This window comes from Otolemur garnettii, unplaced genomic scaffold (assembly GCF_000181295.1).
Source record: "Otolemur garnettii isolate 467f Iridium unplaced genomic scaffold, OtoGar3 scaffold00128, whole genome shotgun sequence".
Taxonomy (NCBI): Eukaryota; Metazoa; Chordata; class Mammalia; order Primates; family Galagidae; genus Otolemur; species Otolemur garnettii.
The window spans coordinates 1749521-1763800 of record NW_003852523.1 but is presented as its reverse complement, the minus strand read 5'-3'; the positions used below and the strand labels follow the sequence as shown (position 1 = coordinate 1763800).

Here is a 14280-nt window from a genome sequence, read left to right as displayed (position 1 = left end):
CTGTGATGCCACAGCACTCCACCGAGGGCAACATAATGAGACTGTCTCAAAAAAAAAAAAGGACGGTTACACTGTGCTTGTCATGCTGTAGTTATAGGGATGATGCACACTCGTTAAAAACATGGAGGTAAGAGTCTAAACTTTTGTCTCCTGACCTGACCCCTGCCAGGACAGCACCTCTGTTAACAGATTCCTGAGGTGTTGTCCCTGCCAGGACAGATGGAAAGGGACACACGCAGCCGTCTTGTACATCAGCTTCCTGCATAGTGCTTGGTGTTTATGGTTTCCCTGTCAAGTGAGGAAATGACACTTGTCATGGCCTTGTTGTGGCGGGGCTGTGCTGTCCTCCTCAGTGGACTGGGCCCACCAGCCAGGTGGACAGCCCTGCTATACCCAAAGCAAGCAGCCTCCTTTTCGTTCAGCTGTGAGCGTGGGAGGAACAGGCTGGTGGTCTACAGAGCACTGCAGTCACCCCCACAGTGGGGACAATCAGCCTGGGCCCCCAGGAAGGGTGACTTGGGAGCAGGACTCCTTTGCATGCTGGGATCACGTGCAGGGCCTTTCTGTTCTTGGACAGGTGTCTTGGCCAGCCATGGCACATTTTTAGGGCACTGTTTTACGAGGGCATCAAGCCAGCCGAGTCAGTTTCTCTTGCAGCGTGTCGGGGGGATGTTAGTTAACATTCATGCGTTAAGTGAAGATGAGACACCAAGCCCTCTTTTTAGTATTGTTCTGGGAGTCAGTGTTCTGGAACTGCCATGTAGGGCACTAAGTTTACCACAGAGTCCCTCTTTTTTGGTATCCAAACCACACACCCCCATGGGCTCCAAATGTGTAATGAATTCTGTGTCAGCACCGTCATATGCTCTCCCAACTGCACATAATTCTTGAAGGGAAAAAACCGTAAGAGAATTGGAGGCTCACAGATAACAGGAATAAAAGAAATGCAGACTTATGATTCAAGGGCATTGTCCCCCCTTTCTGAGCTCCCTCTGGGGTGTCAGGTTGGATCTTTTCATCTTTCCAACTCGGCCTTGACAAGAGACATGTGGTTGACATTTGAGCCAAGATAGGGACAAGCCCGCCTGCACCCAGGCTGTTCCATTACATAATGACATCTTTGATCAGCAGATAAGAGTGGAGACTGGTTGGCCCGAATCTCCTGTCTCTGGCCTGCGATCCTGCCCTGGCTGGTGATGGGTCTGGGTCTCGCTCTGGGCCCCTCATAGGGCAGCACCGAGTGTCACCAGAAGCCTCATCCTCAGACTCTCCCCTGTGCATCTGAGCAGTCACTTTTGCAGATACCAGGTTCATCACAAAACCCTTGTGCACTGCTGCACAGTGGGGCTCACAGAGCTTTCAGCAGAGTGTCAACATGCAAGACCAATGCTGGGGCCACACCCTGCCCAGCCTGGGCTGAGCCGGGAGTCATAACACCTTTGACACCAAATGTATGTGTCCTTTTTCCCACTCCAGCCACCAGTCCTCTGACTCTCTGGCACCAGCTGGGTGTCCTCCGATTCAATTCAGTTCTCACACTGTCTACCTGGAGTTAGCACACTGCAGACCCGTCACGAGTTCCAGGTCACTTTCAGTGCTTCTGCCCGACGGGCTGTAAATCGGGATTCCCCTAACACCCACCCCAGGGTCAGTAACATACTAGAATGGCTCCCAGCACAGATCTCAGGGAAGCGGCTTGCTCACTGTTACTGGTTTATTGTGAGGGCTGCAACTTGGGAACCGCCAGATGGAAGGGTGAGTAGAAATGGGAGTGGGGAGGGCAGGGAGCTTCGTGCCTGACCTGGGTGAGGACCTCACAGCACTTTGATGAGGTCACCACCCGCCTGTTGGGAAGCTCTCGCTTCCTGCCGTAGGCGTGATTGATCACATCACTGGGTATCTGTGATCAGCTCAGTCTCCAGCCCCTCTCTCTGCCCTCCCACTCCAGGGAAGGGAGAGGAGGCTAAAAGTACCAGCCCTCTAATCCTGCCTTGGCCCTTCTGGTGACCAGCCCCATCCTGAAACTCTCCAGAGCCGGAGCCACCAGCCGTCTCATTAGCATACAAAAGACTCTTAACCCTTGGGACATAGGAAGGCTTTTACTAGCTGTGTGCCAGGATCCTGGGAGGGGATTAGACACACATTGATGCCTGCAGGGTTGTGGCATTTTCCTAAGGGAATGCTCCTGGTGCCTGTCTCTGGGGTGTCTGTTCAGACCTGGAGGGACGCCTGCCCTCCTGCAGCTCAGGGCCAGGCAGCTGGCTCCAGCCAGGGCGGGGAGGTGTCCCAGAAGGGCACTTGGCACCAGGGCTTGGGCTTTGAACTTCTCCAGGGGCTCTCTGTGTTGCCTCATCTAGTCTCAGCACGCACTGAACGCGTCTCTTTCTCCCTAGACTTTAATTGTGCTCTTATGCAAGAGCAACGCGCTTCCTACATTCTCTTGCCTCATGTCCTGGGAGAGGCTTGTTCCAGAATGTTTGACCCAGAAAAAGAAGGCCTTTATTTTCATACCTCTGGTCCTTCCCCACCCTTGCTGGTTCAGAAACTTCACGCCCACCTTGCCTGCCATGTGAGGTTGACAAGCACCGTGTGGAAACCTACTAGTTTAGAGACGGTGCTGAGCTCTGGGCTTTGGGGGAGCTTCTCCTCCTCTCTTGGAGCCACAGTTCTGGGTCTGTCTGTGTGAGCCCCACCCAGGCAGGTTTGAGGGAAGAAAAGGAGCCTGTGCTGGAGCAGTACCCTGCCCTGCCCACACCTGCCACGATGCTCCTGACAGCACCAGGCATGGCCAGGCCCCGGGGGAAGGACTTGTGCTCACTCTCGTGAATGCTAACACTCCTCGTCGGAAGAAGTATCATCCCAGTGCACAGAGGAGGAAACTAAGGCAGAGGAGTGGCCACTAGGCCAAGGTATGGAGCCACCGGATGGCAGAGGCTGAAGCTGAACATCAGTTGGCCTCCAGAAATGAACTCCGACCTCTGTGCACGATCATTGTTATTCTTACTCCATCTGTGCTCCTGTTCCCACCACTTCCCCACCATAAAAGGAATGATGTAGATGGGGAAAGGGGAGCTGCAAGGCCCCAGCAGCCTTTGCTTGTGCAAACCATGGCAGCACTCAGGACGCCGCAGCCTGTGGGACACCCCCAGCCGCCTCTGGGCTGAGGGGTGCGCCTGTCCACACAAAGGGCACCCTGCAAGCTTCTGGCGCATCTTCTGCTCTCCCCACGCCCCAGTGGGGTGCCTGCTGTGCGAGGCAACACAACTTCAGATTGTTCAGGTTGCTCTCTGCTTGCTTGGTTGGCCTTTTTTTCTTTTTCCTGGTTGCTTTGTATGACTTGAAATTCCGGGTACCCCATTAACCTGGTATTTATGCTAAAATGCTAGTGGGTTGTGAAACTGTTTTGAACTGGGACATTTTCAAGGGCTAGTGGTAGAGATTCCTCAATGGATGCTCCACCCTCTCACCCCACATGGGAGAAGTGCCTCCCACAAGGCCACCTGTTTGCACCTGTTTGTCAGGGGGACAGTAGCCTGACCCTGGCCCATAGGAGACAGGGCGAGAAGACCTGTGGGCATGCTGAGGTTAGTTTGGTTGGTTGGAGTACAGAGCCCAGAGTGTTTACGGTCCTGGCAAAGTCGTGTAGCCCAAGATGGGGAGCATTACCTGCCATGCTAAAGGAAATGCTTGTACAGGTGTTTTATTTTAAGACAGAGTCTCACTGTATCTCCCAGGCTAGAGTGCCATGACGTCAGCCTCGCTCACAGCAACCTCAAACTCCTGGGTTCAAGTGATCCTCCTGCCTTAGCCTCCTGAGTAGCTAGGACTACAGGTGCCTGCCATAATAACTGGATAGTTTTTCTATTTTTAGTAGAGATGGAGGTTTCAGTCCTACTCAATCTGGTTTCAATCTCCTGAGCTCAAGGGATCCTCCTACCTTGGCCTCCTAGAGTGCTGGGATTACAGGTGTGAGCTACATTGCTCAGTCTTATATATGCCTTTTATGTAGCGTTGAAGAAAGAGCAGCACATTCACAGATTTTTAAGCTATAGGGCACCCACATCAAGCCACGTTACATGTCAACAATGCTTCGTTGTAGTGCAGTGTTACTGAAAGCCTTCTTGTTCATTGGAATGTATTTAATAAGAAAACAGGTGGAGAGTGTTGCTGGGGCTGGGTTAGAATGGAGAGGATGGACCAGGGTCCAGGGCCAGAGCAGGGAGCCCAGGTTGGGGGTGAGAGCCAGGGGCCGGGTCCAAGGTGCACCCCCCAGGGCAGGGTGAGATAAGAGCATCTACCCAGCATCCCCTGGCCCGGCCACTCTCTTGTTTCCAGCACTTGTCATCCGTCCCTGTGATGATACACTTTCAGCCACACATTTCAAATTAGCAGACAAACAGGACTAACTGTTATACATGTTCAGATAATATTTAGCTCTAATGGATTTTACTTTTTAAATTGACTCTCTGTTCCAGGGTAGAAGTAGTGTTTTGTCTCCAGGTCATACTGTCTTAAAGAATGTTTACAGAGGCGAGAACAGACTGCCAAGCAGGGAGACGCGCTGACTGGGAACTCCAGAGGATGAGTGGAAGGTCTTGCCTTTCATTTTATTTGGGAGTTTTTCCCCTAGACTATCCAGTGTGACTAAAGTAAAAAATATTCGGTGGTATCACCTTTTAGATGGATTTTCTCAGCTGCATTGCTAGTTTCTTTGGAGACAAAAGTAATTATTTCCAGTTCTCTGGAGGGTTCTGAGAGGGGCTGAGGCAGCCCTGCAGAAGCTTAATTGAAAAGAAAGCAAAAGAGCCCAGAGAGACCCAAGATGCAGGGGCTTTCCTGCATCCCCCTGAGTCCCTCAGCGGGAATTTTTGGCCCCTCTAAACAGAGGCATATAGTTTCTAGATAAGAGCTATTTGTGTAGATGTGTGACTTTCAGAGGTTAAGGTCTGGAAGCTGGAAGGTGCACGGAAGAGGTGAAGGAAGGCCTTCCGGCCCTGCTCTGTGGCCCAGGCTGTGACCAAGGCCGCGACCTTCTGTCTCACGTCCCCTTCCCATGCTGCCCCCGTTGCTGCCCAGCGACGGTCGGACAGACAGAGCCTGTCTTGTGCTGTGTGGGCTCTCCATCTTTGAGACCCCTGTCCCGTGCAGCCCACCCGCCCAAAAACACCCTCTCACCTATGTAGACAGGAAGGGTATTTGTTTGGAATACAAGGTTCAGTCTTCTATTGCAGATTTTGAAATGGTTTATGTAACTGAGAAATTCTTTACTTACTTTGGAAGAAAAAGGTCTCACGAATAAAGCAGGTGGGCCGGTGGCTGGTTGTTTAAGGGAGCTTGTTCCTGTGGGAGCAGAGCTTGGCCTTGTGGGGTCCTGCGTTGGGGGCTGAGAGCTCACTCCCCTCCTTGGAGAAGCCCCTCACTCCCACAGATGCTGTTAGATGCTGCTGCTGTTTAACTTTAAAAAGCCCAGTGCTGATGGCTGGCTCTTTCAGAGGGAGACACTTGAAGCCCAAGCAGTAAGAACTTAAAAGCTGAATTTAGGGCCAGGTGCAATGGCTCACACCTGCTTTTCTAGTACTCTGGGAGGCCAAGGTAGGTGGATTGACTGAGCTCGTGAGTTTGAGACCAGCCTGAGCCAGAGCGAGAACCTTGTCTCTAAAAATAGCCAGGTATTGTGGTGGGTGCCTGTAGTCCCAGCTACTTGGAGGCTGAGGCAAGAGAATCACTTAAGGCCAAGAGTTTGAGGTTGCTGTGAGCTGTGATGTTCTACCAAGGGTAGCGGTGAGACTCTGTCTCAAAAAACAAAAAACAAAAACAAACAAAAAAAAAACTTGAATTTAACCAGTTCCCGATAATTGGGATTCTCCAACAACTTGGAAACTTCAGAAGGGATTCTCATGAGCACTGCTGTGTTTGGGTCAAGCTCAAGGGCTCTGCCCACTCAGTACTTACATGAAATATTAACCCTTGGCATTCTGGCCACTTGGGACTCTGATTTAATTTGCACCAGGTGCCCTGCCTCCTGCTGGCCTGAGAGTGGCAACCCTCCCCTCCCTCCCCATGGTCAAGGCCTTGCCACCATGCATTGGTTAAGAGAATTTAATCCCCATTGTGGATAACACCTTAATACGCTAAAAGAAGATTACATGTTTTTAAAACCTTCCTTCCATTTGTTCTCGTCCATTTGACAAATAGGACATTATTATTCCCAGGACAGCAGAGGCAGAGGCTGAAAAGGATTTGGCCCCAGTGGTGCCAACGGTCCAGTTGACCCCATAGGCAGTGGTAGTGTTTTGTTTGGCTGTATTGAAAGGTTGGAAGGTGTTCAGAGTGTTTTGTTAATGAACTTTTCCATCTGAACACTGATGGGAGGCCAGAAAGGACTTTTCTGCTGACTGGTCTTATTTGCTTATTTATTTGAGCCCAAGTCTCTGTCACACTGGGTAGAGTGCTATGACATCATAGCTCACAGCAACCTCAAACTCCTGGGCTCATGCAATCCTCTTGCTTCAGCCTCCTGTGTAGCTGGGACCTCAGGTGCCACCATGCCAAGCTAATTTTTCTATTTTTAGTAGAGATGAGTCTCATTCTTGCCCAGGCTGCTCTCAAATTCCTGAGCTCAAGAGATCCTTCTGCCTCGGCTTCCCAGAGTGCTAGGATTACAGGTGTGAGCCACTGCACCTGGCCTTGCTGACTGGATTTTATTTAGAGGGCGGGAAGGTCTGGGGTAAGACCTCCCAAGCATTTTTGGGAAAAGGACTTCTGACTTGGAACAGTCCCATTTAGTGGTTGTGGTTACTTTTGTGATATGGTACGGATGGTTAATTGTGAGCTTTGGAGTTTTGCATCCTAGAAGTTTTTAGGTCCTTATATTTTATTTTTATCTTATATATTTAATTGGGTTTAAACAGGTGCTTGGGTTCTTTGTGTATCAGAGAGTGGGCAGGTGGAGTTTGGTCTCTCTCTGTATCCAGTTCTACAGGATACAGAGAAACCAAATTCTTTCTTGCTCAAATCAAGGCCTTAATTAAGCTATTTGTTTTCTTAGTAACATTCTGATTAGCCTAGTATAGAAGTTTCCAGAAAAATAACAAAAGTACAGAAGTATACGACTAAGTCATGGTCTTTTTATTTATTTATTTTACTTTAAGCAGTGAAAGGCAGCAGCGGTTGAGACAAGGACAGGAATTTTCCTGGTGTCATATCATCAGTGTTCATAACTCATCTGGCCCCAAAATATGTTGCTCCTAAAAGGATTGTTTGTAGGTCATTTATTTTTAACGTGAAAAGACAACATTTCTTATACAAACATTTTTTGTTCCGACCCTTTGTGAACTCTGGAGATGGTGGAAATATGTAACTAATCTATGAGAATCAATCTTCTGGACACGACCTCACCAGAATGGGTGAGAATAAGGGTTATGTGACCTCCTGCCAGTATTGAGAAGGTGATTTTCTTTTCCTGGATCTCTGGCATCAAGGTCTCTGATCACGGACATTGGGAGCTGACCCCCCACCAGGGGCTCAGTGTACAGGTCCCATCTGTGTTCCATAGGGGAGGGGAGTGCACAGAGCCCTCGGGGTGGGGTGTGGGTGTGGGTTAGGGGGCAGCCCGTGACTGAGAAAGAAAAGGATGAGTGTCCTAGCTTGGATCTTTGGTAGTAAGTGGCACAGTCAGACAAAAGAAGTATTTTGATAAGCTTGATATTTTAGGTTTTGATAAATCCACCAGAGAATTAAAGAATTTTCTCTTCCTCCCCAAGTGACTCCTTGGAACGGGGTCAGTGGCTCTTTTGGGAATGTAGAGGTCAGTCTTGCCTTACCCTCAGCCTCTTTGTGACTTAGCTTTGGCTGGACACACTGGCCACCTATTGGACCCTCTCCTCCCACCGGGTTGTCTAGTGACTGCTGGCCTGGCCACCCAGCCTCCCGCTCACCTCCTCCCAGCCAGTGCACACCTGGCCCTGTAACTGCCTGGCAAGGCACTTGCTTGCTGTTCTGCCCAGGGGTGGCTGCCCTCTCGTCCAGGATCTGCTCCTGAGGTAGGATGCTGTGGCAGAAACTAGATATTTCTCTGGGCTGTGAGAGTTATACAGATTCTCTCTCTAAAATGCTTTGTGCCTTATGTCAGGAATATAGTTTGGTTTATTTCTGAAGTGACTACTTGTCTTATAGATTCTTGAATGAGCTCACTTTATAATTATGTTTTTTGTATGCTTGGATAACATTTTAACTTTTTGATATTTTAGATATTCTTTGAATTGCTCCCAGATTTTACAAAACCATGATATATTAATAATTATTTAGGTAGAAGAAATTTCTGGCATTCTGGGTAAATTTTTAAAATTTTTTTTATTTGTGACATCTATAACTTCTGTTCTTTTTAAGACTCGTTTTTAGCAATAGAAAATGGCAAATATCTTTTGCTCTGTCTGGGGAAATGAAAAATCAGCTGTTGTGGAGAAGTGGAACAAAGCAATATTTACAGAGAAAGAAACTCCGTGATGTGTGGGCAGGGCAGAGCTAGATTTGGGCAAGACCACGTTAGCTCCTGAGAAATCCACCAGAAAACAAAGCTTCAAAGTATTGTTTCTAGTTCTGAAACTACTACGTAATAGAAAAGTCGTGACTCTGAGTATCCGTCATGTTCAAAATTCTGATTTCTTGTCTCTGATAATGTGTACAGTCCAGATTGTTTTATTCAGTGGAATGAAGATGCCTGTGATACGAGGCATCCTCCTTTCCTTGAAAGACATTTCATGCATACTTGTCTGTCCTCCAGGTGGTGGTCTGTCATGCTGTGGGCCGAGCAGCCCAGTTCTCCGTCAGCGCGGGGCCCGCCTCGGCTTTGGGTGTGGGACGCCAGCCGTATGATGTGTGGCTGTCCCCAGTCCATCTGCGGGTAAGGCTGGGCTGATTTTACAGGTGGTAGGAAAAGTGTTCTCAGAGACTTACAGGGTAAGCAGGGTGGGAGTTACAGGGTTGCAAATAGTCATGTCTTCATTAATTACATTCACAAAATAGTGTTAAAAATGTAAGATTCCATATTATACTTCTGTGTATCTGACACCACACACATATATGTGAGTGCGTGGGGGGTTGTATTCAGGGGTTGCCTGTTTTAGGTGTTTAAATGAGTCGGGGTATTGATGACTGACAGAACAAGGTAAGTGCCGTCTCAGATGATGAGAGTGGTTTTAGTTCCAGCTCTGGCTCTAGACCAGGCGTCCTCAAACTACCACTCACAGGCCACATGCAGCCCCCCTAGGACATTTATCCAGCCCGCCGGGTGTTTTTGCTGCCACTGCGTGTCCTGCTTAGCAGCCGACTCGTCCGGGAGCCTGCAGTCCAGCCCTCCAGCGGTCTGACGGACAGTGAACTGGCCCCCTGTTTAAAAAGTTTGAGGACCCCTGCTCTAGACTTAAAAGTGTGTCACTTGGGAAAACAGCTGGGGAATTCCTCCTCTTAGTTATGGAGAAAGTCAATTTTATTTTATTTTATTTTATTTTTTTTTGAGACAGAGCCTCAAGCTGTCCCCCTGGGTAGAGTGCCTTGGCATTCAAGCTCACAGCAACCTCCAACTCCTGGGCTCAAGCGAGTCTCCTGCCTCCGCCTCCCAAGTAGCTGGGACCACAGGCACCTGCCACAACTCCCGGCTATTTTTTGGTTGCAGCCGTCATTGTTGTTTTTGGCGGGTCCGGGCTGGGGATTCGAACCCGCCACCTTAGGTGTACGTGGCTGGCGCCTTAGCCAGTTGAGCTATAGGCGCCGAGCCGAGAAAGTCAATTTTAAAAGAACACTTGTTATTTTTATAAGTTAAGAAAAAACCTTAATATTAATTATCACTATTCCCTTATTTTTGATAACAGGCATATATAAAATACATATAATTTTGTGGTGAGAGATGCACAAACCAGTGGTCACTGTGACGGTCTCAGTGACACTCTGGGTTCTTGGCCATTAAACAGCTGTGCGTTTCTCACATGAAGCAAAATGTTTACTGGAGGTCCCAGTTAGCTGGTGCTTAAAAATCGCAAATGGTCACCTTATTCTGGTCAAGGGATCGACACAGTAAGAGTACATTTCAATTCTAAATATATGTGCACCCAACTTAAATACTCCCAGATCTATGAAACAGACCTTGATTGGTCTAAACAATATGATATCACAAAACATCATAATAGCTTGGGACTTTAACACTCCTCTGGCAAAACTGGACAGATCCTCTAAACAGAAACTAAGCAGAGTTACCAGGACTTAAAGATGACCCTAGAACAATTAGGCTTAATAGACTATACAGAATACATCATCCCAAAGCTAAGGAATATATGTTCTTTTCGACAGCACATAGAACATATTCCAAAATAGATCATATCCTAGGATACAAATTAATCCTCAACAAAATTAAAAGAATTGAAATTATACCTGTATCTTCTTTGACCATAAGGCAATAAAGATGGAACTCAACTCTACCAAAAATTTTCATTCCCACACAAAGGCATGGAAATTAAACAACCTTTTGCTGAATGACAATTGGGTCAATGAAAAGATAAAGGAGGAAATTATTAAATTCCTTAAACATAACAGGGATGAAGCTACAAGTTACCAAAACCTGTGGGACAGTGCAAAAGCAGTCCTAAGAGGGAAATTTATCACATTAGATGCCTACATCTGAAAAACAGAGAGTTCATCAATAAACTAATGAATCATCTTAAGGAAATGGAAATGGAAGAACCATCTAATCCCAAGCGAGGCAGAAGAAAAGAAATAATCAAAATAAATGAAATTGAAAACAAAAAGGAACCATTCAGAAAATTAATGAAGCAAAAAGTTGGTTCTTACAAAAAATAAGTAAAACTGATAAACCTTTGGCCAGATTAACCTAGAAACAGAGAAGTAAAATCTCTGATAACCTCTGGCTAAGGCGCCAGCCACACACACCTAAGGTGGCGGGTTTGAATCCCCAGCCCGGGCCCGCCAAACAACAATGATGGCTGCAACCAAAAAATGGCCAGGTGTTGTGGCGGGCGCCTGTGGTCCCAGCTACTTGGGAGGCTGAGGCAGGAGACTCGCTTGAGCCCAGGAGTTGGAGGTTGCTGTGAGCGTGATGCCATGTCACTCTACCCAGGGGGACAGCTTGAGGCTCTGTCTCAAAAAAAAAAAGAAAAATCTCTGATAACCTCAAAAAAATGAAAAAGGGGAAATAATAACAGGCATCATAGAGATATAAGAGATTATCTCTGACTACTACAAGAAACTCTATACCCAGAAATTTGACAGTGTGGAGGAAATGGATCAATACCTGGAATCACACCCTCTTCCTAGACTTAACTAGGAAGAAATAGGTCTCTTTTTTTTTTTTTGAGACGGAGCCTCAAGCTGTCCCCCTGGGTAGAGTGCTATGGCTTCACTGCTCACAGCAACCTCCAACTCCTGGGCTCAAGCGAGTCTCCTGCCTCAGCCTCCCAAGTAGCTGGGACTACAGGTGCCCACTACAACGCCTGGCCCTTTTTTTTTTTTGGTGGCAGCCATCATTGTTGTTTGGTGGGCCCGGGCTGGGGATTCGAACCCGCCACCTTAGGTGTATGTGACTGGCGCCTTAGCCGCTTGAGCCACAGGCACCGAGCCAGAAATAGGTCTCTTAAACAGAGCAGTATCAAGCACTGAGATGGAAGAAACAATAAAAAAGCCCTGGACCACATGGCTTCACATCAGAATTCTATTAAACCTTCAAAGAAGAGTTTGTACCACAGAAACTATTCCAAAACATCAAGGAGGAAGGAATCTTCCCAACACATTCTATGAAGCAAATATCACCCTGATACCAAAAACCAGGAAAAGACCCAACTAAAAGGAGAACTTCGGACCAATTTCACTAATGACTATAGATGCAAAAATTCTTAATAAAATCTTAGCTGATATATTACAGCAATACATTAAAAAAATTATATATCACAGTAGGCTTTATCCTGGGGTGCAAGGCTGGTTGAATATGTGCAATCCATAAATATAATTCACTATATCAACAGGAATAAAAACAAAGACCATATGATCCTCTCAATAGATGCAGAAAAAGCATTTGACAAAATTCAGCATCCTTTTCTAACAACACTTAAGAATATAGGCATAGGTGACACATTTCTTTCTTTCTTTTTTTTTTTTTTTGGCAGTTTTTTTGGCTGGGGCTGGGTTTGAACCTGCCACCTCTGGTATATGGGGCCAGTGCTCTACTCCTTTGAGCCACAGGCCCAGATGCCACATTTCTTAAATTGATTGAAGCCATCTATGACAAACCCACAGCTAATATCTTACTGAATGGAGTAAAACTGAAAGCTTTTCTACTTAGAACTGGAACTAGACAAAGACGTCCACTATCACCACTACTATTCAACATTGTGCTGGAAATTGTAGCCAATGCAATCAGGCAAGAGAAGGAAATAAAGGGCATCCAAATGGCTGCAGAGGAGGTCAAACTCTTGCTCTTTGCTGATGATATGATCTTATTCTTAGAGAACCCCGGAGACTCAAACATAGGATTCCTGGAAGTGATCAAGAAATATAGGAACATCTCAGTGTGTGAAATCAGTGTCCACAAGTCAGTAGCCTCTGTGTATGCCAGCAGCAGCCAAGTTGAGAAGCTAATCAAAGACACAGTTTCCTTCATAGTAGCTTCAAAGAAAATGAAATACCTAGGAATGCATCTAACAAAAAAGGTGAAGGACCTCTGTAAAGAGAATTGTGGAACTATAGGAAAAGAAATAACAGAAGACATTAACAAAGGGAAGAGCACACCATGCTCCTAGCTGGGAAGAATCAACAATGTTAAAATATCTATACGTCCCAAACCAATCTATAGACTTAATGTAATCCCGATTAAAATACCAACATCATACTTTGAAGAACTGGAAAAAGTAGTTCTTCATTTTGTAGGGAATCAAGGGAAAAAACCCTATAGCCAAAGCAATTTTTAATAAGAAAAATAAAGCTGGAGGCATCACTCTTCCAGGCTTTCGGCTATGTTACAAGTCTGCAGTGATCAAAGCAGCGTGGTATTGGCACAAAAATAGAGACATAGATATTTGGAACCACTTAGAAAACCAAGAGATAAAACCAGTCTCTTATAGCCATCTGATCTTTGATAAACCAAATAAAAGTATACACTGGGGAAAAGAATCCCTATTCAATAAATGGTGCTGGGAAAACTGGATAACTACATGTAAAAGATTGAAACTGGACCCATATCTTTCACCACTTACAAAAATTGATTCAAAATGGATAAAAGATTTAAATCTAAGGCCTGAAACAATAAAAATTCTAGAAGAAAATGTGAGAAAAACTCTCGAGGATGTTGGCCTGGGGAAAGATTTTATGAAGAAGACTTCCATGGCAATTACAACAACTAAAACAAATGGGACTTAATTAAACTGAAAAGCTTCTGCACAGCTGAGGACACAACAATCAAGCAAATAGCCTTCACAATGGGAAAAGATATTTGCATGTCACAAATCTGACAAAGGGTTGATAACTAGAATCTACAGAGAACTCAAATTAATCAACAAAGAGCCAACAATCCCATATATCACTGGGCAAGAGACATAACAAAACCTTCTCTGAGGAAGACAGACTAACGGCTAATAAACATATGAAAAAATGCTCGTCATCTCTAATCATCAGAGAAATTAAAATCAAAACCACCTTGAGATATCACCTAACTCCAATGAGAATGGCCCACATCAAGTAATCCCCAAGTTGGTGATGCTGGCGTGGATGTGGAGAAGGGTAAACACTTTTACACTGTTGGTGGGACTGCAAACTCATACAGCTTTTTTGGAAAGAAGTATGGAGAATCCACAAAGAACTCAAATTAGACCTTACATTTGACCCCACAATCCCACTACTAGGCATCTACCCAGAAGAAAAAAAGTCATTCTATCATAAAGACATTTGCACTAAATTCATCTATCACAGCTCAGTTTACAATGACCAGGAAGGGGAAACAACCTAAATGCCCGTCAGCCCAGGAATGGATTAAGAAGCTGTAGTATATGTACTGTTCTGCCATAGAAAGATGCAGACTTTACATCTTTTATATTAACGTGGATATAGTAGTTGAAACACGTTCTTAGTAAAGTATCACAAGAATGGAAAAGCAGCTCAGCGCCTGTGGCTCAAGCGGCTAAGGTGCCAGCCACATACACCCAAGGTGGCAGGTTTGAATTCAGCCCGGGCCCGCCAAACAACAATGACGGCTGCAACCAAAAAATAGCCGGGCGTTGTGGC

General features: G+C 46.2%; 1 protein-coding gene across 1 annotated transcript in view; it reads left to right on the top strand.

Moving 5' to 3' along the window:
• The window catches only part of C2CD2 (C2 calcium dependent domain containing 2), a 60380-nt gene that overhangs the window by 16331 nt on the left and 29769 nt on the right, over positions 1-14280 (top strand). Inside the window, 1 exon segment of the mRNA XM_003798114.3 lies at positions 8783-8902. Within this exon segment, the coding sequence (XP_003798162.1) occupies positions 8783-8902 (120 nt within the window).